Genomic DNA, 27,052 nt, shown 5'->3' on the forward strand with positions numbered 1-27,052 from the left:
AACTAAATCTTCACAGCCTGAGGAAAGACTGAAAGGGTTGTGGACCTCCTGGAGGGAAAATATTCCACCAGGCAGAGTCTACAGTAGAGAAGGCACATCTCCGGATTCCTACCAGTCAATGTTCCTCGGAACGAACCCGTTTTTCCCCATTTTGTGCTCTCCTGCACTAGATGTTTAGCTTGCAGGTGCATGCTTACCCTACAGCGAGCGACGGCGGGTTAATTGCAAATATTGCGCTTACGTGTGATGAATGTGCAGCTTCGTATCCAGGATCCACCTGAGTGGTTAGAAATGTTTTACTGAAATCCCGGTGTATTTTGAGCGAGAGATAAATATGTACTTTTTGCAGAGCAAACTGTCTCCTCTGAAATGGATAATCAGGCACTCAAACCTACAGGACTCAAATATCTGCATGTCCCCTGCCATTGTTTTTACCGATTTTTATTGCCTTTTGTCTCCCTCACCCTAAACCAGGGGTAGGCAACCTCGGCTCTTTTATGACTTGTGGACTTCAACTCCCAGAATTCCTGAGCCAGCCATGGCTCAGCTTGGAAACCTCTCCCTTTCCCCTCAGCATGGCTGGCTCAGGAATTCTGGGAGTTGAAGTCCACGAGTCATAAAAGAGCCAAGGTTGCCTACCCCTGCGCCTAAACCTTACCTCTCCATACTTGATAGCAACTGGAGGATTGTTTTTTCCCTTAAAAAAATAATTCCCCCCTTCCCCCCCAAAAAAAACAAATTTGCTCTGTTTTCTTTTAAAAGAACTACACAAAAATAACAAAAGGGAATCTTTCCTGCACGACAGTCCTCAGTGTCACTGTTTTGTTTATGAATCTCTCTTGACTCTTGCAAAAATTTTAAAAAATGCAGTGATGTCTCTTGCAATTCTCAAGGAGAGGAAACCTTTGAGAGTTATAGTTATAAACCTGAAGCCTGATGAAAACTCTTGGGGTATGTTCATCCTGGGGAGTGGGGGGGGGGTAGTCAAGAAAGTCAATATGGCAGCTTCAGACTGCACAAAATCCTACCCCTTTTTATAAGTGTAAACCAACTCTGACCTTCCTGTGGAGTTAGGACATAGAATAACAGGGTTGGATGGGACCTTGGTGGTCCTCTAGTCCAACCCCTTGCTCAAGCAGGGGACCCTAAGCCATTTCAAACAAATGGCTGTCCAATGTCTTCTTAAAAACCTTCAGTGATGGAGCACCCACAATTCCAGGAGGCAAGTCGTTCCATTGCTTGTTGTTACTGTCAGGAGATTTCTCCTTAGTTCCAGGTAGGCTCTCTCTTTAAAGAGCTTATTTCTTATTGTCCTGCCCTCAGGTCCTTTGGAGAATAGGACAGTTCACTCTTCTCTGTGACAGCGCTTCATGGACTGGAAGATGGCTATCATGTCACTCTTAATCCTTCTCTTTGTCAGACTAGACAATCAATCAGAAGAGAGATGGAAGGGACCTTGGAGGTCTTCTAATCCAATCCCCTGCTCAAGTAGGAGTTGTTGTTGTTGTTAGTTGCAAAGTCATGTCCGACCCATCGCAACCCCATGGACAACGTTCCTCCAGGCCTTCCTGTCCTCTACCATCTTCTGGAGTCCATTTAAGCTCACGCCTCCTGCTTCAATGACTCCATCCAGCCACCTCATTCTCTGTCGTCCCCTTCTTCTCTTGCCCTCAACCTTTCCCAGCATTAGGCTCTTCTCCAGTGAGTCCTTCCTTCTCATTAGGTGACCAAAGTATTTGAGTTTCAGCTTCAGGATCTGGCCTTCTAAAGAGCAGTCAGGGTTGATCTCCTCTAGGACTGACCGGTTTGATCGCCTTGCAGTCCAAGGGACTCGTAGGAGTCTTCTCCAGCACCACAGTTCAAAGGCCTCAATTCTTTGGCGCTCAGCCTTTCTTATGGTCCAACTTTCACAGCTATACATTGCAACTGGGAAAACCATGCCATTTCAGAGAAGTCGATGCCCAGTCTCTTCTTAAAAGCCTCCAGTGATGGAGCACCCACAACTTCTGAAGGCAAGCTGTTCCACTGGTTAATTGTCCTCACTGTTAGGAAATTTCTCTTTAGTTTCAGGTTGCTTCTCTCCTTGTTTGGTTTCCATCCATTGTTTCTTGTCCTGCCCTCTGGTGCTTTGGAGAATAGGTTGACACCCCCCCTCTTCTTTGTGGCAGCCCCTCAAATACTGAAGTACTGCTATCATGTCTCCCCTGCTCCTTCTTATCTCTATACTAGCCAAACCTGAATCCTGCAACTGTTCTTCATACGTTTTAGTCTCCAGCCCCCTAATCATCTTTGTTGCTCTTTTCTGCACTTTTTCCGGAGTCTCAACATCTTTTTTGTGCCATGGGGTCCAAAATTGGACACAGATTTCCAAGCATACTCTCACTAGTGCAGTATAAAATGGTACAATCACTTCTCGTGATTTTGATGCCGCCGGTCTGTTTATGCAACCCAGAACTGCTTTGATTCCTGGTTTGGTCTGTCTAATGAAGCTGATAACTTTGTGTGTTTCCACTTTTACCAGTTTTACTCAAAGCTGACTGTTGACCTTATGGTTGTAAAAATTTGATATGATTTTGTTTCACCTGTCTAAGCTGGCCCAACACTTTCATCAAACCTGTTAATTCCTTTCCAAACCATTTCTTCTGATTCTGTACCATTCTCGGGCATCTTGTCCACATTACAAATGGCTGTAAGCTACAGCTACGATCTCAAAATCCTTCTTTACTTAAAAAAAAAAGATTTCTTCAGTGGGGGGAAAAGATCTTTTTCTCAGGAAATCCTATGAAATTTTTATATATATTGTCATGATTGTTTCTCTGATTAAGAGACATTTAGGAATTTGTAATACTAAAATGCCTTTTAATACAATCTTGTAATAATACAATCTTGCCTTTTCAATGAAAACCAAAGGTGGTTTGTTTTTTTTAATTCCATTTATATCCCGCCCTTCTCCGAAGACTCAGGGCGGCTTACAAGCTTAGCAGTAGCCTTCATTCTCTGTATATGCCTGCTTATTAGGGCTTTTACACACACCCCAAGCGGCATTATTACAAATAAGCACAATTTTATCCAGAACTGAGGTCAAAAATTAGAAGGAACCTGACTGGTACCTTTTCCAACTAAAACACCTTATTAAAAGGCAGAAGTTTACAACGTTGCCTGAGTTACAGCTCGGAAAAGTTTCTGCCTTTTAATAAAATGTTTTATAAAAAAAATGTTACCAACGTCCATTGGATTTTCTTGCTATCATAGACTTTTGCTAAATAGAGTTGTCATTTGTAATAGCAGCCCAGCCCCAGTAGAAAGAAATGAGTGGGAAATTTCATAACTAATATCTTAAATAGGAATTTCAATAGGCTGCAAATCCTTTTGCTCTTCTGTTCAAGGGCATTTATTCCCATAATGATTTTGCTGAGTAAGAACTACATAACAAGCTGGCCTGGCCTGATGGGATGGGGTTGGGTTTTATTACTTTTAATGTGTTTTAACCTATTGTAAGAGTTGTGGGCATTTTTGTTTAATCTCTTTTAATTTTTGTATTTTGTCTTTTAACATGTACTGCCCTGTTCACCGCCCTGAGTCCTTCGGGAGAAGGGCGGTATACAAATAAAATTATTATTATTATTATTATTATTATTATTATTATTATTATTATTATTATTATTATTATTATTATTATTATTATTATTATTATTATTATTATTATTATTATTATTAATAATAATAAAATAATCGAAGAGGTTAAAAACTAATTAATTTTGGAATTCTGTGTTAGTGTGTAAAATTTAGTTTTAAAGGTGTTAAAAGGGGAGAGAATAGGAAGGCATGCAAAAATACAACCAGCATCATTATTTTATTTGTCAAAAAAAAGTAAATAAATAAAGTGAGCTGTCACAGTGTAAAAGACAGGAATGTAGGATGGGGGTATTTATTAATTGAGTGATTTTTCCCCCATGTTTTTAATGTTAGTAGGTCAGAACTGAAAATTGGAAAAGATTGATCTAATGGTATCAAATTAAGATTGAAAAATTAAAAATGTCCACTAGATAGCCTCAAAGTTTTCAAACTTTTTATAACTCGTTGCTGACCCCTTGTGGTCATCTGCATTTTGGCAGTACTGATGCGGCTGCCAGATAAATCTGCTAACTGAAAAAAAATCATTGTTCAGGATTGGAAATGAAAAAGTTTAAGTTTGCTTCCTTGATCAGTTTTGATTGGTTTTGTAATGGATTTTGGGAATGACCTTAGGAAGAGACACAGCCAAGAGGCAGCTGAATCTGCAGAAGGAATGTGGGCTGCCAAGCAGCAGGGTAACCAGGAGATCCAGGCCATTCAAATGTGTATAAAGACTTATTGCAAGCTTAAGCTCACTACAAGAATCTGAACTACTAACATTCGAGAGAAATTAGCGGGAGATAAGAATAGAATCATGAAATTTATATACCCCAGGCCAGCCTATTCTTTTTGTCTTCGTTTTCCGCTTTCTCCTTTGAGTGGGAACAGAATTCAAAACTAGGAGAAAATCTTTTTAGCAGATTCAAGTGGTCTTCAAAGCTTAGTATCTCATTAGTGCGAAAGAAGTGGAAAAGCAAATTTGGATGAATAGTAGCCCTGTTCTTGAAATCCTTGATATGATTTCCTATTGCGTTATTTGGGATGCAGCCCTTTCTTCTCTCTCCTTTAAAAATGCAATTAGCATAGTTATTTGAAAGAGTTGGTTGTTCCTCTGGCTTCAGAAGCCTTGAAAAGGGGTTTTATCAAGAGGACCTCTTTCACAGTCATTTGTTAAGTATATAAAAGAAATCGGGTTGGATCAGAAAACTAAGATTATAACGGAGAGAGCTTCAATAGCAGCCCAGCTCCGGTAGCTTTCCAGAATGTTTCTCAATTTTGGCAACTTTAAGACCTGTGGACTTCAACTCCCAAAATTCCCGTCACCATGGCTGGCTAGGGAATTCTGGGAGTTGGAGTCCACTTGTCTTAAAGTTGCCAAGGTCGAGAAACACTGCTCTAAGGGAAATCCAGTGCAAACTTCAGGTAGTCCTCAACTTACAACAGGTCACTTAGTGACCATTCAAAGTTACAACAGCATTTTCAAAACAGTGACTTATGACAGCTTTTCAGAGTAAACAACCTTTGCAACATCCCCACAGTCACGAGGCCGTAATTCAGATGCTTGACAACTGACTCGAATTTATGATGGTTCCAGTGTTCCAGGATCATGTGATTCCCCTTTTGTGACCTTCTCTCAAGCAAAGTCAAAGGGGAAACCAGATTCATTTAATCGTGTTACTAAGAAATGCAGTGATTCACTTAACAACTATGACAAGAAGGGTCTTAAATAGGGCAAAATCTCATTAGACAAATGTCTCACTTAGCAACAGAAATTTTGCGCTCAATTGTGGTCGTAAATCGAGGACTACCTGTAATACTTTCATCTGGATTCACTGGAGTGTGGGAGGCGATATAATTGACAATTTTTCTCCTAAACAGCAACTTCAGGATGACAGAGAGGAATTCAAGATTGTTGTTGTTAGCTGCGAAGTCATGTCCGACTCATCGCGACCCTATGGACAATGTTCCTCCAGGCCTTCCTGTCCTCTACCATCTTCTGGAGTCCCTTTAAGCTCACGCCTACTGCTTCAGTGACTCCATCCAGCCACCTCATTCTCTGTCGTCCCCTTCTTCTCTTGCCCTCAATCTTTCCCAGCATTAGGCTCTTCTCCAGTGAGTCCTTCCTTCTCATTAGGTGGCCAAAGTATTTGAGTTTCAACTTCAGGATCTGGCCTTCTAAAGAGCAGTCAGGGTTGATCTCCTCTAGGACTGACCGGTTTGATCGCCTTGCAGTCCAAGGGACTCGCAGGAGTCTTCTCCAGCACCATAGTTCAAAGGCCTCAATTCTTTGGCGCTCAGCCTTTTTTATGGTCCAGCTTTCACTGCCGTGCATTGCAACTGGGAAGACCATAGCCTTGACTATACGCACTTTTATTGACAGGGTGATGTCTCTGCTTTTTAGTGTGCTGTCTAGATTTGCCATGGCTTTCCTCCCAAGGAGCAAGCGTCTTTTAATTCAAGATTGGGCAAGTTCAAACAGGCAACATTAAAGAAGCAAGGACTATGCAGATTTTAAGAAAGTACAGGTGGTCCTCGATTTACAACCATTTTCTTAGTGACTATTCAAAGTTACAACAGCACAGGAAAAAGCTGCTCCTCGCACTTACAACCTTCGCAGCATCCCCGCCGTCACGAATCAGGTTGTGATTCAGGCACTTGGCAACTGGCCTATATTTCCTAGCTCTAGAAATGACCCCACTCCCTGCCCTGAGCAATTTTAGGAGCAGGCCATCGGTGAGAAAGCAGGTCAAAAAAGTCAAGATGGCAGCCGCCGTCGTGCCATCAAGGTCACGACCTTTTTACTGTGCACACTGCGTAAAGTAGCAGAGAGCATCCATTGTGCAACTGCAGCTGCAATTTTCCCCTTTTTGTTTTTGACATTCTTGTCGAGCAACCTGGTGGAGGACAGGTAGATGATGTCTTTGTGGTTTGGGTTCTCCTTTGATGCCGAAGAACTTGCAGATTGGGGAGAGGAGCCCAGCCCCAGTGGAGAAAGTCTCTTTCAGATCAATGCAGTGAGCTAAAATCCCAGAGAAAACAATTAACTTCAATCAAGCCTTCATCTGGCCCAGATGGAACCCTCGACTGCAAAAAAAAAAGGCATTAAATATCAGTGTATTTATGGCAAGAGCCTTAAAATAGCTGTAACATTTCTCTGGCTCTTCCCTTGGGCTTTACGCATCTTTGCCTGAATTATGTATGGCTCCCGTTTCATTTGGTCCCCAAAGCTAACCCTTTTCTCTCAGACACGCAGCACTGATTGAGTTGCTAAACTTCCCAGAAAAAAAGGAAAGAAAAGGGAGATGAAAGAGAGAAAAATAATCACCATATGCAACCCAGCTGTTGATTAATTCGGGCAAATGGAATAGGAATCCGAAATGTTTCATTGCCAAAGAGAAGTTCAGATAATGCCGGATGCCTATCCCAATGGAATACAATCAATCAGAATAGAGTTGGAAGAGACCCTGGAGGTCATCTAGTCCAACTCCCTGCTTGAGCAGGAGACTCTATACCAGACATGTCAAACACAAAGCCCGGGGGCCAGATCCGGCCCACGAAGTGGTTTCATGCGGCCCGCGAAGCCATCCTGGAAACAGTGAGGGAACGGCCCCGCTGCCTTGGCCCTGGCCCAGAGACCCTCCTTCTGCCAGAGACCCCCAGATCTGTCCCACTCCTGCCCAGGCCCCCATAGGCACCCTTGATGCCAAGGATGTAGAGCTGGCCACGCCCACTCAGTAGGCCATACGCGCACTAGCCACGCCCAGCCAGTAGGCCACGCCCACCCTGGCCATACCCTCCCGGCCCCCCGAGGGCAACCACAATGCTGATGTGGCCCTCAATGAAATTGAGTTTGACACCCCTGCTCTATACCATTTCAGACAAATGGCTGTCCAATCTTTTCTTGAAAGCCTCCAGTGGTGGAGCCACCTACAACTTCTGGTGGAAAGCCATTCCACTGGTTAATTGTCCTCGCTGTCAGGAAGTTTCTCCTTAATTGCAGGTTGCTTCTCTCTTTGATCAGTTTCCAGCCATTGTTTCTCGTCCTGCCTTCTGGCACTTCGGAGAATAATTTGACCCCCTCTTCTTTAGTGGCAGCCCTTCAAATACTGGAACGCTGCTTATCATGTCGCCTGTAAGGACCCACCTCAATCAGTTCCCCCAAGAAAGCAGAATTCTTGAAACGACATCATTTCAAAAGGAACTTTCATTGGGAGGTGTTGACAGCAGGGATAGAAGGCAGGATTTGAGGGTTTCCCACACAAATCAAATAATTAAAAGAGTCCATAGTAACCCCACCCAAACCGTCCATCCGGACGGTTCAAACAGGCCAATCCGCAGATGTGAATACGCCCTCGGAACAGAGTGATAAGGTGCCGCTTCCAAGGCTGTTAGATGTCTGCATCATTTCTTCCACACCCGGAGATAAGGCAGATGGCCGGAGGTAGATTCCATTCCATGTGTTTGAGACACATCAGAAGGATAGAGCAAGAGACAGAGCAAAGCAAATACACATCGGCACCTCAAGCTTTCCCCTCCCCACACCCCAGCCAGGAGAATGGCAGAACCCAAAAAGAATAAGAAATCCCATGTGCACAGAACATAGGGTTCTGACATCACCCCTATTTCTTGTTTTCTATAGACTAGCTCATGCGTAGGCAACCTTGGCTCTTTTATGACGTGTGGACTTCAACTCCCAGAAGTCCTGAGCCAGCCATGCTGAGAGGTTTCCAAGCTGAGCCATGCTGGCTCAGGACTTCTGGGAGTTGAAGTCCATGAGTCATAAAAGAGCCAAGGTTGCCTACCCCTGGGCTAGCCAAACCCAAGTCCCGCAGCCATTCTTCATATGTTTTAGTCTCCAGGCCTTGGATCATCTTAGTTGCTCTTCTCTGACTCCTATTTATGATGGTCACAGAGTCCCGCAGTTGTGTGATCCCCTTTTGCGACCTTCCGCCAAACAGGGTCAATGGGGAAGCCAGATTCACTTAACAACCGTGTTACTAACTTAACTAGCAGCGATTCATTTAACAGCTGTGGCAGGAAAGGTGGTCAAGTGGGGCCAATTTCACTTAACAATGGAAGTTTCGGGTTCGATTGTAAGTCGTAAGTTGAGGACTATCTGTAGATGGCTAGTTAAGAACCAGAGAGAGAGCTTTAGGATGAGCGAAACTGGGAAATGGCCATCTGTGTGTTTTCGTTCATGGAAGGCGGCCCTGGTGTCGTGTAATTGTTTAAGTCGCATTCCCCAAATTGAGGTTAAAATGTTAATGATCTTTTGCATCCAGGATTAATATTCTCCTAGAGGCTCTGCAGCGGCTGCCTCTTTTCATGCACCCTCTGTGGCTTTTGCACGGGGCACCAAATCGCAGCCGCATTCCTGCTCAGGGGAGTTGCGAGCGCCGTTCAGACATCTTCACAGGGAGGTTAAATTGGGCAAATGGAGGGGAGGGAATAGCAATCAGGAAGACGTGGAGCCTGTTTGAGAAGTGTGGGATTAGGCTAGAGGTGTCTGGGTGGGTCAAAATGGGGGGCACCTCTGTGCAATGAATGCCCTGCCTTTTCTATGTGCTTATTGTAAAAGGCGGAAGGGGGGGTGTCAATTCAGTTTATATTTGTTATGGCCTTTAGCCAAGCAAAGGGCAGGGTTTTGATGGCACAGTTGCATACCCGCCATCTTGACTTTCTTGCCCTCCTTGAGACACCTCCAGCTTAGACTCTATTTTCCATTAAAATGAAAGCAAGCGTTTTAACATTTTAGACTCTTTTTTTTTAGTTCAGGCAATCACAAACCAGTTGAAGGAGCGGGAAGCTACAAGGATCTGAGTCTTTCAAAAAGAAAAGGTTAACTCTAACCAAATCAAACTTAGCAAGTTTCATGTATGCAGACCTCAGGTCTTTCACTGCCTTGAGTAGGCAGCTTGTGTCAGTTTGCACCACTCGCTAGGCAGGGCAAACATGTGATTGGGTAGTTGTGATGCAGGCTGGGAGAAGCAGGGCACGTCCAGACAAGCACAATCACAGACAGGCTGAAATGATAAAACACACATTAACCCAGAGAAAGTAGTCAAGTTTGCATCACAGTGTTGCAATTCATGTTTCATCGTATGCTCTTCCCCAATCACAGCCACTCATATGGGCAATCTCTGTGTGTGTGTGTGTGTGTGTGTGTACATGTACATGTGCACCTTCAAGTTAATGTTGACTCCTAACAACTGCTTGAACTCACCCCTCAGTTTTCTCAGTAAGGTTTTTCGGAAGTGGTTTGCCATTGCTTCCTCCCTAGGGCTGAGAGAAAATGTCTGGCCCAAGGTCATTTAGTTGGCTTCATATCTAAGTGGGATTAGAACTCATAGCCTCTGGTTTTTGGCTTGGAGCCTTTAACTATTACCCCAAACTGGCTTTCTACTGAACACGATTCTGTAAGAAGATTCAAATTTAAAAAAGGAGAAATAACCAACTTCAGTCAGAATATGGTGTTAAAATTTTGCTATTTAGAAGAAATCCTCGATTTATGACTACTCACTTAACAACTGTTGAAAGTTATGATGGATTCAAAAAAGTTACGACCGGTCCTCAAAGTTACAACTGCTGTACCACCCCTCAGAGTCACATGATTGCATTTTGGGCATTTGGCAATCAGCTTACATTAACAACCATGGTGACTTATTTAATGACCATTGTAAAAACTGTCATGAAATTAAATCTGGTCTTGTGCCACGACTTATGACTGGAATTCTGGTCACAACTGATCACAGATCAAGGTCTACTTGTAAGTCTAGATCTCCTATTTTTCCAAACAAGTGGAGTATCTTCTCTTCTCTTCTCTTCTCTTCTCTTCTCTTCTCTTCTCTTCTCTTCTCTTCTCTTCTCTTCTCTTCTCTTCTCTTCATTCTTTTTTCTTCTTTTCATTCTCCTTTTCTTCTCTTTTTTCTCATCATTCTTCTTCCCTTCCCTTCCCTCTTAATTCCAGAGAGCTTCTCCTCCTTTTTAACTCTCTGAAAACTCCTGTACTGAGTGACTCCAGCTTCTGCATATTTCTCACCTCGGTATGGAAAGAAGTCAGTGGTGGGATTCAGCCGGTCTGCACCACTTCGGCAAAACCGGTAGCTACTTTTTTGTTGCCCAGGCCCAGAATGGACTTCCGGAAGCGGCATCCACACAGAGAACCGGTTGTTCACCTATATGAATCCCACCACTGCAAGAAGTCCAATTGCTGGTGGTCTTTACTCCTGCCACCAGAAATTTTAGACACAATTTTTTTGGAACACACAGAGGGAGAGTTAGACAAATGCACAAAAAGGAAAAGGTTGGGGGACTACATGGCCCCTGCCTCCAAGGTTTTGGTTGCCCAAAGCAGAAAGATCAACACGCCCATCGGCCTTTTGCACTCCTCACAAACATCCTGTGATAAAAAGCCATTGGTGACCCTGCTCCCAACCACATCCTGTTGCCACTTGAGATCGTAGAATCTGGACTGAACCCGTTTGGTGCCCTTAAATCTGCCATCTATTACTGTCCGCCATTAATAAGATGAAGGTTCTTATTAATGTTAAACAAATTCTTTCTGTCCCCTTCTCTGCAACGTTTCTCCACCTCACCCTTGATCTTAATAGCCTGCTTAGTCAACTTCGTTCTTCTCTGCTAAAAAGCCCCAGCTGCACACTTGGGTTTTCCTGGCATTTATTAAAAATCTATCATGGCAACGTTCCCACGATAAACTTAACAAGGCAGTGCAATGCTGGGATGTGATATCTACAGGTGCTCTGAAGCACGCAGAGCCGGGTCTAAGACAACGCACTGTGGCCAACTCGCCGTGGCCAACTTGCCATGTGACAAGTCGCTGCAGGACAAGAGTTACAATAATATCAAAGAAACGATGGAATACAATAATTAAAGAAAGGATACAAAAGGAGGGACAAAATGAAATGTGAATGGCATAAAAGAGTTTTTAAACTATTTTAAATAATTGAATTGAAATGTTGAATTGTCCTGTGGCCAGTTATTCTGAGGCAAGCTGGCCGTGGCGAGATGGACGTGGCGAGATGGCCACGGCGAATTGTTCCATTTTGCGTAGAGGCTGCAGCTGAAGCTTCTCGGGGGGGAAAGGGTGTTTGGGGCAGCAGTTGCCACGTTCAAGACTCTACAAGCTCTGAACCTGATGTGGGTCTTTGATCCAAAGTCCTCATATAGGTAGTCTTCGACTTAATAACCGTTCATCTAGTGACCATTCAAAGTTATAATGGCACTGAAAAAAGTGGCTTATCACTATGTTTTACACTTACGACAGTTGCAGCGTCCCCGTGTTCACGTGATCAAAATTCAGACACTTGGCAACTGGCAGGTATTTATGACTGTTGCAGCGTCCTAGAGCCACCTTCTGACAAGCAAAGTCAATGGGGAAGCCACATTCACTTAACGACCGGGTTACTAACTTAACAACTGCAGTGATTCACTTAACAACTGTGGCAAGAAAGATTGTAAATGGGACAAAATTCACTCGACAACTGTCTCACGTAGCAACAGAAACTTTGGGGCTCAATTGTAGTCATAGCTCGAGGATTACCTGTATGTAAACCACTTCCAGAAAAGACTCTGGGTGCATTCAGACAGCATCTCAGCTCACTCAATTTTGAGCCTATTTGCGGGTCTGTCTCTCTAGGACTCTGTGTGTTGTACACAGCTATCCCATTTTCTCCCTTGACCATTCAAGCTGTTTTGCAACCACCCCGCTCCACAGCGAGTTAATTCGAAGACCAAGTGAGGTGTCCTGCACAAACCCATCCGCAAGTTAACACTAACAAGCACAAATTAAAACTCTCCGCGATTGCAGCTTCGCCCAGGAAACGGGATCCCTGCTTTTGATGTTAATTTGCAACGCATTATGTACATATTGATGTTCCCAGGAAAAAAAAATACTGCATAATTTGTGTAAAGCTCAGCAGTTTATCTGTACCTCTGCGTGATCAGAACCTTGTATGTTGTGCGTGTGTGTGCGTTAGTGACTTGCTTGGCTCAGCGGCTGAGCTCGGCATGCCATTAAACCCTTGTCGGATTTTGTGATTAGTGGTTTGCCCGGGATGTTTTCCGTAATGAGCAAACAGCTGTTCCAGGAGATTTGCCATGCTATCTTTCCACCTCCCGCTGAGTAGCTGTGGCCTCTGGTTTTCTCTCCACCTTCAAGTCAGCCAACGGAACTCTTCATTATTTCAGAGGACAACGCAAGTCCTGCAGAGGGACATAATCCGGGCGACAGTTGGCCTGTCCAGACTGCTGTCGAAGATCAGCTGCTTCTTTAGAACACCGAGAATTTTTATTATTCCTCTGTTTCGTTCCTTCATTTAACTTGATAGGCCACCGACGATGGAAATTTCTTACAATAGAAACCATGTTAGCATCGAGGCACTGAGCGTGGTTAAAATAGCCATTAAAATAAAGAAGGAATACAAATAGAATTAAGAATTAAAATTTGAAATCAGCAGTTAAATGCCTGTCGAAAAAAGACGTGCTTTCAAGACTTAACGGAGAGGCAACCCTGCAGGGAACATCTTCCAAAGAGCTGGAATGGGACAGGGAAAGCTTGATCTGGATTTGGCACCAGGCAAGCGTGCAGCAACTATGGGGATACATTTAGCTAGTTACCTAGTTGGGTAAGCAAACATCTACAAGAGACCAACCAAGCTCAGACTGTGTAATGTAGTGGGTCTGACGCAAGGAAGAGACGCCAGCCGGAGTACGTGTTCAGCTCTTTATTGGGGGGGGGTAGCGTACTGAGGAACGAGGGTTACCTGGCCTCCTTAAATACCTAGCCAGGTAGGCGTCCAGCCAATGGGGTTGGCCCTAGGTTTCCCGCCGAAACTAGGGTTCCCGCCAAAACCGTCCAGGCCAACGCCCCCTAATGGCTGTTGCTATGCAGATGCCTGCACTGGATACATAACAGACTGCACCAAGGACCCCATAGTCATCCACCTCTTCCTTCCTCCTTCTCCTCCTCCTCCTTCTCCTTCTCCTCCTTCTCTCTTCTCCTCCTCTCTTCTCCTCTCTTCTCCTCCTCCTCTCTTCTCTTCCTCCTCTCTCCTCCTCCTTCTACTCTTCTCCTCTCCTCCTCCTCTCCTCCTCCTCCTCTCTCCTCCTCTTCTCTTCTCCTCCTTCTCCTCCTTCTCTCTTCTCCTCTCTTCTCCTCTCTTCTCCTCCTCCTCTCTTCTCCTTCTCTTCCTCCTCTCTCCTCTCTTCTCCTCCTCTCTTCTCCTTCTCTTCCTCCTCCTCCTCTCTCCTCCTTTTCCTCCTCTCTTCCCTTCCTCCTCTCTCCTCCTCCTCTCTCCTCCTCCTTCTCCTCCTCTCTTCTCCTCCTCTCAGAAAACCCACTCTCTTCTAGCACAGATGATGTTGCCTTATCTGGCAATGAAACATCTGCATCCTCCTCTCTTCTCCTCCTCCTCCTCTTCTCCTCTTCTTCCTCTCTCCTCCTCCTCCTCCTCTCTTTTGCATTAACAGAGGGATAGAATCAAGATCAGGTGAAGTATTAATATCCTTTAAAAACCCTTGGTAAGACCACACCTGGAATACTGCATCCAGTTTTGGTCACCATGGTAGAAAAAAGATGTTGAGACTCTGGAAAGCTTCAGTTGGGAAAATGTGACAATCCTAGACCAGGACAAATCCAAAAATGCCAGGGAATTTCTAGGAGCCTGGCACTCTGACAAATCAGCCATCGACAGACACATAGACATTAACAACCTCTATAGACTGCAAAAGAGACAATCAACCAGTCCAAAAGAGAAAAAGACTCCAGCACTTCTCCGCCAGGAATCAGCACTCAGCTCAGCATAGATTAACTCCAAGGTCAACTTCAGACCAACAATCAAGTAAGCAAGAAACTGCCAAGGAGTCATTACTAAACAACCCAACCAAAGAGTCCCTCAGACAGCCCCCACCCACCCAGACAGGCGAGATACCAGAATATAAACCGACAGAAAACCCCACTCCTTACTAGCACTGATGATGTTACCTAGTTAGGCTAATGAAACGTCTGCAAGAAAACAACCTCAGAGAGCACCAAGGACCTCACAGTCCTCCTCCTCCTCCTCCTCCCCCCTGCAAGCCCCACTCCTTACTAGCACTGATGATGTTAGCTAGTTAGGCTAATGAAACGTCTGCAAGAAAACAAGCAAGCATATAGAGCACCAAGGACCCCTCCCTCTGGAAAGAGTGCAGAGAAGAGCAACAAAGATGATTAGGGGGCTGGAAGCCGAAAATATGAAGAACAGTTGCAGGAACTGGGCAGATCTAGTCTAGTGAAAAGAAGGATTAGAGGTGACATGATAGCAGCCTTTCAATACCTGAGCGGCTGCCACAAAAAAATCAACCCATTTTCCAAAGCAGCAGAAGTCAAGACAAGAAGCAACGGATGGAAACTGATCAAGGAGAGAAGCAACCTGGAATTAAGGAGAAACTTCCTAACAGTGAGGACAATCAACCAGTGGAACTGCTTGCCCCCAGATGTTGTGGGTGCTCCATCACTGGAGGCTTTTAAGAAGAGACTGGACAGACACTTCTCTGGGATGTTATAGGGTCTCCTGCTCAAGCAGGGGGCTGGACTAGATGACCTCCAAAGACCCTTCCAACTCTGTTATTTTGTTATTCTGTTATGATGAAGCCCTCACATTCTATGTTCATTTCATTGAACAGTTTAGGGAGAAATTATTCAGTTGTAAGTCTTATCTTTCCTGTGACGCTTAATTCTTCCATTTAAGAGTCGGTAAAACATTGTTGTGGCTTTTATTTATTTATTTTCCTTTCTTAAATGACATTTAATTCGGGGACTGCTCTTATCTGAACAGGTACTGGAGAAATGTTTGGGCAAATAATAAAACAAGCCTTTAAATGCTAAAATGTCTTGCAACTATATTTTGTTTTTTAGCTATGGACTACCAACCATTTTTTAGACCAGATTAGCATTACGTCCCAGTAGTGTTGCAAAGCTGGCTTGGGGAATTTTATTTATTTATTTATTAAACGTATTGTCTGCCCATCTTACCACAGGGTAACTCTGGGCAACTTACAATGTTAAAAAGATAAAGCTATATACATAAAATACTTCTTCTTCCACGCCCAGATCAAACTTTAAACTACTAGAATGAGGCCACCTTCTTGGCTTTGTTGGTGGCCAAAAATAAGCCATTATTCATACATGTTTCTGGTAGTAGCTGACATACCAGCAGATGGGTCAGGCTCTGTGTCTCCACATTCACACAGTGCTAACAGCCTCCACTTGAGCATATTGGTTTTACTCATAGGCACTCCAAGCTATTCAGGGTCCTCTAAGTCAGGGGTCTTCAAACTTGGCCCTTTTATGACTTGTGGACTTCAACTTCCAGAATTCCTCAGCCACCCTGCTCTAAGTAGTATAAGGGAGGTTAGATCCTTCAGCCATATCCTCCTTTAATGTTATTCCTTAAATAATGTTATTCCTTATATAAATAAAATGCTACAAAGATATTTCTTTTTGCCACCCTGTAATCCCTTAATTTGGGGTAGAGTCGGGATAACTGAATGGAGCTGAGCATTTACTGGCCGGGTGGCCTTCCTGATGCCTATGCAGAGTTCACAGCAGATTTTTTTTTCTTTGCACCCTGGGAGAAAAACATATATCACTGCTAGGATTGAACTCTCAACCTTCCAAGTGGGAGGTGAGCATTTCCACTTCTAGGTCATTGCATTGCTTTACAAAGCTACTATATATTTAAAGGTAAAGGTTCCCCCGCACATACGTGCTAGTCGTTTCTGACTCTAGGGGCCGGTGCTCATCTCTGTTTCAAAGCCGAAGAGCCAGCGCTTGTCCGAGGACGTCTCCGTGGTCATGTGGCCAGCATGATTAGATGCCAAAGGCGCACGGAACGCTGTTACCTTCCCACCGTAGCGGTCCCTATTTTTCTACTTGCATTTTTACGTGCTTTTGAACTGCTAGGTTGGCAGAAGCTGGGACGAGTAACAGGCGCTCACTCTGTTACGTGGCACTCGGGATTTGACCCGCCAAACTGCCGACCTTCTGATCGACAAGCTCAGCATCCTAACCCACTGAGCCACCGTGTCCCTGTCATATATTTACAGAGATATAAATCTACATTTGGGAACTTGGGGTTCCCAGCTCTTGCTAAAGGACAATTTCCAGCATCATCCACCCACTGCTGGTCACATTGCCTGGACTGTGACTGATGGGGCTTGTAATTCAGTAATATCTGGATTACAATCAGTTTCCCCAAGATCCAAATTTGTAACACTCAGCCAAGTTCTGTTTTTGTTTTCCAGGGAGAGATCTGTTCAGTTACGTGTCCTCCCGGGAGCTATGGAGTCAATTGCTCTTTGGCCTGCAACTGCAAAAACGATGGCACGTGTTCCCCAGGAGATGGCTCCTGCTTCTGCAGAGAAGGTAGAGTTTCCTATTTCAATGGCTATCGTGCACTGGTGTCCATCATGCTTTCGCTGAGAATGGTCCAGATCTCTAAAGTTTTGCTGTGGTTTGAGTTTTGTGCCCCATATTGTTCCTGGCTGCTCATTAAAGTTGATGCAGTTTGCGGTTTTCCTTTTTTTGTCACAGCTTAATCCTTCCTCTCTGACTTGGTGCATACTTGTGATTTGATCCCTGTCAACAACCTCAAGTCATGGCTTTCAGTCGCCAGCTTGTCCAGGGTCTGATGGCACAGAAGCCACGTAGCACCTCCGCAAAAATTGCACTGGGTACCAGTAAGTTTCCAGGTGCAATTCAAAATGCTGGTTGGGACCTCTCAAGTCCTTCAATGACAGGAAGTATGGCTGTTTGAGGAATCCTTTCTTCCATCGCTTCTGCATGGTGCAAGGTCCAGGTCCCGCCCTTAAAGCGATGCCATGGATGGGGTCCACGCAGCAGGCCTTCTGCCCTCTGGGAAAGTATTCCCCTTCCATTGCTGTGACCTCGGATGAACCTCGAAGATCTGGATCTGAACTGAAGAAAGAAAATGGAATTCCTCAAGAATGCTGGTTGCTACAGTACATGGGAAGGCTCAGTGTCATAATTATCCTTTGGGGAGATGCCAAGAACAAACTTCTTGAAAATACTTTCATGTATCTTCTTTCTTAAAGAGTAACGGCTAGGACAGATGTTGAGACTCTAGTCTAGAAAGAGTCCAGAGAAGAGCAAGAAAGATGATTAGGGGACTGGAGGCTAAAACATACAAAGAACAGCTGCTGGAACTGGGTATGTCTAGTTTAATGAAGAGAAGGACGAGGGGGGACATGATAGCAGCTTTCCAGTATCTCAGGGGTTGCCACAAAGAAGAGGGAGTCAAGCTATTCTCCAAAGCGCCCAAAGGCAGGACAAGAAGCAACTGATGGAAACTAGTCAAGGAGAGAAGCAACCTAGAACTAAGGAGAAACTTCCTGACAGTGAGAACAATTAACCAATGGAACAACCTGCCTCCAGAAGCGGTGAATGCTCCAACACTGGAAGTTTTTAAGAAAAGACTGGACAGCCATTTGTCCGAAATGGTATAGGGTTTCCTGCCTGAGCAGGGGGTTGGACTAGATGACCTCCAAGGTCCCTTCCAACATTATCATCATCATCATCATCATCATCATCATCATCATCATCATCATCATCATCATCATCATTATTATTATTATTATTATTATTATTATTATTATTATTATTATTATTATTATTATTATTATTATTATTATTATTATTATTATTATTATAATAAAACTTGTATTCATAAAACATGAAACTCAGTCAACCGAACACTCAAATTGACTGGCACTAATGGTTGACACGGGCTGCTGCCAGCATCCTAGGTATCAACCAGGTATCTCCTTAAAATGTAAGATGTTCCGAGTAGTGCAGTTTTTTGTAGCTTTGCCGCAGTTATTGCAGGAAGCTGCAATTTCTTTATGTATTTTGCAAAGTTTTTGGACATAGTTCCCAGTGCCCCGATGACAATGGGTATCATTATCATTGTTGTTGTTGCTGTTGTTGTTGTTGTTGTTGTTGTTGTTGTTGTTGTTGTTGTTATTATTATTATTATTATTATTATTATTATTATTATTATTATTATTATTATTATTATTATTATTATTATTATTCTGCAGAAGCTTCTAGGGCCACCCTGCAGGATGCTGAGAAAAATAATCCAATAAAGTTTCATCTGTGAGCATTATTATGCTCCGAATCTGCCCTCCTTGTTGTTAAGACTTATGTGTATGCTCTCAAACTGTCTGTTTTACCCTACAGGTAGTCCTTGACTTACAACCATTTGTTTAGCGACCATTAGCAGGGGGTAGGACTAGAAAACCTCCCAGGTCCCTCCCAACTCTATTATTTTCTGTGTTCATTCAAAGTTACAATAGCACTGTAATAGCGACTTTCAGCTGCTCCTGACATTTACAACTGTTGTAGCATCCCTGCAAGCACAGGGCACTTGGCAACCGGCATAGATTTACAGATCCAATCCTTGGGTCATGTGGCTTCCGAAAAGTAAAGACAGTGACAGAAGTTGGATTCACTTCTCTGCAGTGATTCACTTAACAACCCTGATAAAAAAAGGTCGCAAAATAAAGCACAACTCACTTAACAACCATTTTGGTCCCAATTGTGATTGTAATGATGATGATGATGATGATGATGATGATGGAAGGGACCTTGGAGGTCATCTAGTCCAACCCCCTGCTCAGGCAGGAAACCCTATACCATTTCAGACAAATGGGTGTTCAGTCTCTTCTTAAAAACTTCCAGTGATGGAGCGCCCACAATTTCTGGAGGCAGGTTGTTCCACTGGTTAATTGTCCTCACTGTCAGGAAATTCCTCCTTAGTTCCAGCTTGCTTCTCTCTTTGATTAGTTTCCATCCGTTGCTTCTAGTCCTGCCTTCAGACGCTTTGGAGAATAGCTTGACTCCCTCTTCTTTGGGGCAGCCCCCCCTTGTAAGTCAAGGACTATCTGTATTTGTGTGAACTCTCAGTCCTCCAACCTGTCTCTTTGTCTTCAACTTTATTCCTGAATTTAGGTGATCTGGGTTTGCTTATGGACTGCTTGGTTTGTTTCGATCCCTGTGTCAACGCTGCTAACATCGGATGTTCTCACTTTGCCCACATATGGAGATGCAGCCTTTTTCTTTCCTATGCTTTATTCTTAGAATTAGATGATACTGGGGGGAGGAGGAGGAGGAATGTGATGGGAGTCAGTTAGACATAACAATATCATAAAAGTGTATGAACTCAGGGGCTTTTGAAATAAGAGATGATAAGAGGTGGCGGGTTGGAGAACAGGAGGGAAAACCTGCAATTCAGACTAATTGGAGAATGTGATTTATGACTGCTAATTAGAGGAGGGAATTGTGCTTGATACTATGTGCTAAGGGGAGGAGAATTCAGATTTTGGCTTCGACCATGTATGTGCCGAAGCTTTTATGCTACTCAAATAAAGGTTCTTTAAGGTAAACAATGCCTTGAGGTTCTTTGAAGAGTTTCGTTTATCACAACCATGGCACCCTGATTTTGCTCACTCAGATGAAGACTTTTGGCCAAGATGAGTCTGTCACCTACATCTCTTGCTGCTCCCCTCTAAAATGCATCTGTTTGGCAAGAGAGTCACGGCTGAGAGTTGATCTAATGTTCTTTGGCTCTTTGATTTTACAGGGTGGCAGGGAACTGACTGTTCCATTCCATGCCCGAGCAACACGTGGGGTCTTAACTGCAACCAGACCTGTTATTGTGCCAATGGAGCTGCGTGTGACCCCGTGGATGGATCTTGCTTTTGTGGTCCTGGGTGGCAAGGGGAAATCTGTGACCAGCCTTGCCCTGTAAGTCTTCCTTGTGTTGGAGAAATTTGCTCTTTCCATGGGTGATCCAGGCTTAGATCAGGGAGATACGTGTAACATTTTCGGTACACATCTCTTCAAATCAGTCAGAATAACAGTGTTGGAAGGGACCTTGGAGGTCTTCTAGTCCAGCTGGCTGCTCTTCTTCACTCTAACCACTGTGACCCAAGAACGTAGTCAAAAGGGAGACTCAAAAGAAGCTACAAAAATGCCCAATGTTAACATCTAGCTTAGGTGAGAACTCCAGAGATCAGGGACCAAGTAGCTGATGACCCTCCCATCTTTAAATTTGGCAAGAGCGAACTGTGCTCAGGATCCCTCCAGCGTTAGTGGGAGGAAGAAGCAATGCACTGAACGAATGAACAGAACAGAATAAAATAAGTGAGTTGGAAAGGGACCTTGGAGGTCTTCTAGTCCAACCCCCTGCTTGAGCAGGAGACCCTATACTGTTCCAGACAAATGGTTGTCCAGTCACTTCTTAAAAACCTCCAGTGATGGAGCACCCGCAAATTCTAGAGGCAAGCTGTTCCACTGGTTAATTTTTCTCACTATCAGGAAATTTCTTCTTAGTTCTAGGTTGCTTCTCTCCTTGCTTAGTTTCTACCTGTTGCTTCTTGTCCTGCCTTCAGGTGCTTTGGAGAATAGCTTGACTCCCTCTTCTTTGGGCCAGCCCCTGAGATATTGGATGTATAGACTCCAGAGAGCTACTACAGCAGATAGCTATCAATAGACTAGATCTTTATTTATATATGTATTTATTTGCTTATTTATTACATTTGTTTGCCGCCCATCTCCCCACAGTGACTCTGGGTGGGTTACAACACTAAGAACAATAAAACGATACAGTCACATACATCCAACTGTAATAAAAATGCAAATTACAAGTTATGACTAAAGGATTGGGGGGGAAGGAGTAGGTTGAGCAGGAGTGGGGAAGGGGATCTGCTATTGGTCCATCAACCACCCGCAGTGTGATACTCCCCCATTGGGGCCCCAAGCCAGCTGGCAGAGTCTTAATTAAGATCTTAATTAAATTAAGATCTTTTTTTTCCAAGCTAGCTAAACTGGTAACGATCGCCACTTCTTGTGCCAATTAGCTCCAGACTGATTAAGCAAAGAAACCAGGCATCAAGATTTTCTGGGATTCAAGCAGGAACATTGCACCTGTTTTAAACATATAATTGTATGCTTGAATCTATAACTCTATTTTCTAGGGTTAGAATAAGTTTGTCTTGGTAGCTCTGCATCCACCCATGCTCACTTTATTATTTTTTTTAATGAAAGGATGGGACATATGGCCTGAACTGCAGCGAACGCTGTGATTGTGACCACGCAGACGGGTGTGATCCTTTGACGGGCTATTGCTGCTGCCTTGCTGGCTGGACAGGTAAGCTGGCAGGCTATCAAATGCTTCACCCTCTCGCTCAATTAGATGCTGCTACCTCTTCATTCTTTACTTTAAATCAGGTGTGTCCAACCTGCAGCTCTGGATAGTTAGTACAGGTAGTCCTCAATTTACAACCATTTGTTTAGTGACTGTTTGAAGTTACAACCGCACAGGGGGGGGAAATGACTCGTGATTGTTGTTCACACATAGAACTGTTGTAGCAGACCCAGGGTCATGTGATCAAAATTCAGGCACTTAGCAACTGACTCATATTTATAACGGTCGCAGTGTCCCAGGGTCATGTGTTCCCCTTTCGCGACCTTCTGCTAAGCAAAGTCAATGGGGCAGTCAGATTCACTTAACAACCGTGGTGGCGCAGTGGTTAGAAGACAGCACTGCAGGCTACTTCTGCTGAATGCTGGCTGCCAGCCGTTTGGCAGTTCGATCCTGACCAGCTCAAGGTTAATTCAGCCTTCCATCCTTGCGAGGTCGGTAAAATGAGGACCCAGATTGTTGGGGGAGCAATATGCTGACTCTATAAACAGCTTAGAGAGGGCTGTAAAGCACTGTGAAGTGGTATATAAGTCTAGGTGTTCTTGCTCTTGTTACTAGCTTAACAACTGTAATTCTTAAGAACTGTGGCAAGAAAGGGTGTAAAATGAGTCAGAACTCACTTAATAACTTTCTTGCTTAGCAACGGAAATTTTGGGTTCAATTGTGATCGTAAGTCTAAGAGTAATGTCCCTGGACAGTTTCTTATAGCAGAATTCAGTTGCCTGGCTAATTCTCATTTACCTTTTTTAATAAACAAATGGCCGGGTAAAATTTCCAAGAGGTCTTCCCAGATGCTGGGAAATGTCCACCCAGGCAGAGAGAAGGACATGTGGGAAATTAGACTTGAATCATTGCTCAACCACAAGTGATTCAGGCCTTCCCCCATGCCCCCCCCCACACACAAACACAGACACAAGCACACAAACACACACAGACACACACAGACACACACACACAAACACAAGGTCCAGGGAGCCTTAAGATTCCTGTACTATAGGCAGAATGCAATGAAATAGTTAGCTTGGAGTCTACATTTGTGGATCTGGTTGTTTGCACCGGACATACATCATTAGAGCCGTGGTGGTGCAGTGGTTAAAATGCAGTATTGTAGGCCAACTCTGCCGACTGCCAGGAGTTCGATCCTCAACAGCTCAAGGTTGACTCTGCCTTGCGTCCTTCTGAGTTCAATTAAATGAGGGCCCAGGTTGCTGGGGGCAATATGCTGACACTGCAAACTGCTTAGAGAGGGCTGTAAAGCACTATGAAGTGATATATAAGTCTAAGTGCTATTGCTATTGCTATTTTGGGGCACTGCCTCCTTCCCCCTAAACCAGGGGTAGGCAACCTTGGCTCTTTTATGACTCGTGGACTTCAATTCCCAGAATTCCTTAGCCAGAATTCTGGGAGTTGAGGTCCACGAGTCATAAAAGAGCCAAGGTTGCCTACCCCTGCCCTAAACCATAACCAGGACAAATTGCACAAGCTAGCCAACTGTGCTGATTTGCCCAGTCCAATTCCAGCTTCTCAAAGCCTGGAACTTGGTTTCACTTTTAACTGTGCCCATACTTTGTAGCCAATAAATATGTTCTTTAAGACGACCTCTTGCCTTGGAGTTCTGCTTTTACTGGTCTCATGTGTCGGATCCATGACATCTGTTCTGCAACCCAGACCTGGGTGTTACGTCTTCAGCTATAAATTTTCCCCTTGGTTCTTCAGCCACACTAATGAGCTGAGAGTCCTCTTGTTTGGACCGTCACACTCTGGCGGGCTTGGGAAAGCAGGTGTGCGCTTTATTATTCACATTTTATGGGTCAAGATGGAGAGGAAGATCATGATTGAGGCGGGAAGTACTTGCTGGCCAAGGCTCTCTTCATTTCAAGAGGCTGGCAGATTCTGCCATTCACAGCCTTATTTTTAGAAAGGTCACTACAGCTCCAGGGCTGCAATTAGAGAATCACACTGAGTAACAGCTGTGTGAGTCAAGATGAAAAACTCTTGCTGGGGAAGAAGTTGGCCACTTTTCTTGAAGTTCAAGGTAGGATGCAATCTGGACTGTGCATCCAAAGTCAGGAAATGGTGGCTGACCTATTATGGACATTGTACACCCTTCTGTGTCTTCTCCCTTGGCTGATGGGGCTTCACACTGGGGCAGGGGTCTTCTGAGGAACTGGCAGGGTTGCCAAGGAAATGGTTGGAATCTTCCCAAATCAGAAGGCAAGTTTGACCAATAAACACAGAAGGAAGGGGAGGAAAAATGGAGGAACAGGATAATATTGTTGTTGTTGTTAGCTGCGAAGTCGTGTCCGACCCATCGCGACCCTATGGACAATGTTCCTCCAGGCCTTCCTGTCCTCTACCATCTTCTGGAGTCCATTTAAGCTCACACCTACTGCTTCAGTGACTCCATCCAGCCACCCCATTCTCTGTCGTCCCCTTCTTCTCTTGCCCTCAATCTTTCCCAGCATTAGGCTCTTCTCCAGTGAGTCCTTCCTCCTCATTAGGTGGCCAAAGTATTTGAGTTTGAGCTTCAGGATCTGGCCTTCTAAAGAGCAGTCAGGGTTGATCTCCTCTAGGACTGACCGGTTTGATCGCCTTGCAGTCCAAGGGACTCGCAGGAGTCTTCTCCAGCACCATAGTTCAAAGGCTTCAATTCTTTGGCGCTCAGCCTTTCTTATGGTCCAGCTTTCACTGCCATACAGGATAATATTACTTTGCTTAGAAACTGGTTGGATCTAAAATTGTCAGAAACATAGTCTGGGCAATATAAAGTTTGTTAGGACAGCAGAATTTTGCTCTAATCCTCTTGATCAGGGATGTCAAACTGCCGTCCCGTGGGCTGGATGCATCATGCTGAAGCCATGCCCACCCCATTGCCAGCAATGGCAAAACCGTCCTGATACGCTGCACAACATAATGTGACGTCACGAGTTTGACATGTCTGCTCTTGATGGTTGGCTTGACTGGCAATCGTTTGCTATGCTCGATAATCACCACTTAAGAACTGTGGTTTTGGAAAGAATAACATCTACAAGAAATATCATCTGCCTGCAAGCAAGAACTAGTAGAACCACGGTAGGCAAAGTAATAGAAAACGAAGAAGCTAAAGTGCTCTGGGACTTTAGAAATCAAACAAACACTTGCAACAATTCTTAATTAAAGGTACTGGTAATGGTGTTTAAGGCCCTACATGGCATGGGTCCGGAGTACCTTAGGGAACACCTGCTGCCGGCATCAACTTCCCTCCGCCCTGTGCGTTCCCACAGAGAGGGCCTCCTCAGGGTGCCACCGATCAGAGAATGTCGATTGGTGGCCCCCAGGGGGAGATCCTTCTCTGTGGGCGCCCCGGAGCTATGGAATCAGTTACTGGTTGAGCTCCGGATGGCGCCCGATCTTCGCTCCTTCCGTCGCGACCTAAAGACATTCTTATTTGAACAAGCCGGCCTGGCCTGATGGGGGATAGGGGGGTTATTGTTATTTTAATATTTGTATTTACTGTTTTTAGTGGGCATATATTTAATCCTTTTTAACTTTTGTATCTCTGTATTTTTTATGCTTGCCCTGTTCACTGCCCTGAGTCCTCCGGGAGAAGGGCGGTATATAAATAAAATTATTATTATTATTATTATTATTATTATTATTATTATTATTATTATTATTATTATTATTATTATTATTATTATTATTATTATTATTATTAATAATAATAATAATAATAATAATAATAATAATAATAATAATAATAATAATAAAGACAAAAAAAGTCTGGATGGTGGACATGGTAGTACAGAGACAGCAGTAGAGAACAGAAAGAACTGGAGAAAATAGCAAAATATAAAGGCCTGCAAATAGAAGTAAAGTGACTCTGGCAAAAGAAAACAAAATACCAATAGTCATAGGCGCCTTGGGTGCAATCCCAAGGCATCTGGATCACCACTGGAACACCAACAACATTGACAAAATCACCACCAGTCAAGTGCAAAAGGCAGTTTACTTAGGACTCAATAGGTAAATTAAAATGCCATATCCAGTCTGAACATCTGACTGACTGAGCCAACCAACCATAATAATATACTATTGGGTTGATAAAATCACCATTGGTCAGTTGCAAAAGGCAGCTTTACTCGGAATAGCTTACATCCTGTGCTGATACCTCTGACACCATCAAACATCCACATCTGCCTATTCCAGTCCTTGGGAAGGACTTAATAGGTAGATAAAAAAATGCCAAATCCAGTCTAAACATCTGGCTGACTATAAGATGAACAATGATAATCATTTATTACATTTATACGCTGCATAACTGCCAGTTCATGTAAAACTTTGCTTCTGTGGCTCCATCTCCGGGTTTTTTTGTATAAACTGGGGTGTCACAAAAACAGGCCCGGGAGGATTCAACTTCTCCAACAGCCTCCAGTGCTTGAAACGAAGTGGACCCTCTTTTTGTTACAAAAGTTACAAAAAGCAAGTTTTAGCTACCTACTTTTGGTGATCAAGACAATGGTCATTTCTATGTGAGAAACTTAGAGCAACCTCATAGCATCACCCCAGACGTCTCCACATTACTATTATGGAACACCATGATGGTTAGATAATTCCAGGCTATGTTTTTCCAGTTCAGGAATGGCCAAGGACAAGAACGTTGTCAGAAGACAGTCCCATTGATAAAAGCTTATCTTTATTGTTCTCCTGAATGTCATTGAAAGTGCTGTCAAGTTGGCATCCTTCTATCTTAATGGCCACCCAGAGCCATATGGGAATTGAGCAATTTCCAAATTGAATCTAATTAACTAAATGAAGAATACCTCTTCTCCAATATGTGATACATGTGATAAAGCACAATCTAGAAGATGGGTTGTTGTTTTTTTTAAAAAAAATCTCCTTTACATGTTTTAGAAAAAGGACTAAACTGAAAGTCTGCGAAAACTGAACTTTTTTTTTTTAAAAAGGCACTCATTTTAGGTAATTTGGGATAACATTTCTACAGAGATCATCATTCTTGGAGGTAGGTGATAGCTTACGCATGCAGCAGTTTCTTTACATGTAGATTATTTCAGGCAAAGTCACCAGGATCTGCAGTAGGACACTGGGTTGAAGAAAGATTTGTCTTCAGACAGATGTACAGTCTTGGGATTGACTGACACCGGCATATGACA

At 43.8% G+C, this 27,052-nt stretch overlaps 1 protein-coding gene across 1 annotated transcript in view; it reads left to right on the forward strand.

The window, feature by feature from the left end:
• The window catches only part of MEGF11 (multiple EGF like domains 11), a gene marked incomplete at its 3' end in the record, with an annotated part of 413,211 nt that overhangs the window by 274,313 nt on the left and 111,846 nt on the right, over window positions 1-27,052 (forward strand). Inside the window, 3 exon segments of the mRNA XM_081337571.1 lie at window positions 16,918-17,038; window positions 20,277-20,440; window positions 21,743-21,845. Coding sequence (XP_081193697.1) covers window positions 16,918-17,038; window positions 20,277-20,440; window positions 21,743-21,845 — 388 coding nt within the window.

The sequence above is a fragment of the Vipera berus genome (genome assembly GCF_964194415.1).
Source record: "Vipera berus genome assembly, chromosome: 12".
NCBI classification, from domain to species: domain Eukaryota; kingdom Metazoa; phylum Chordata; class Lepidosauria; order Squamata; family Viperidae; genus Vipera; species Vipera berus.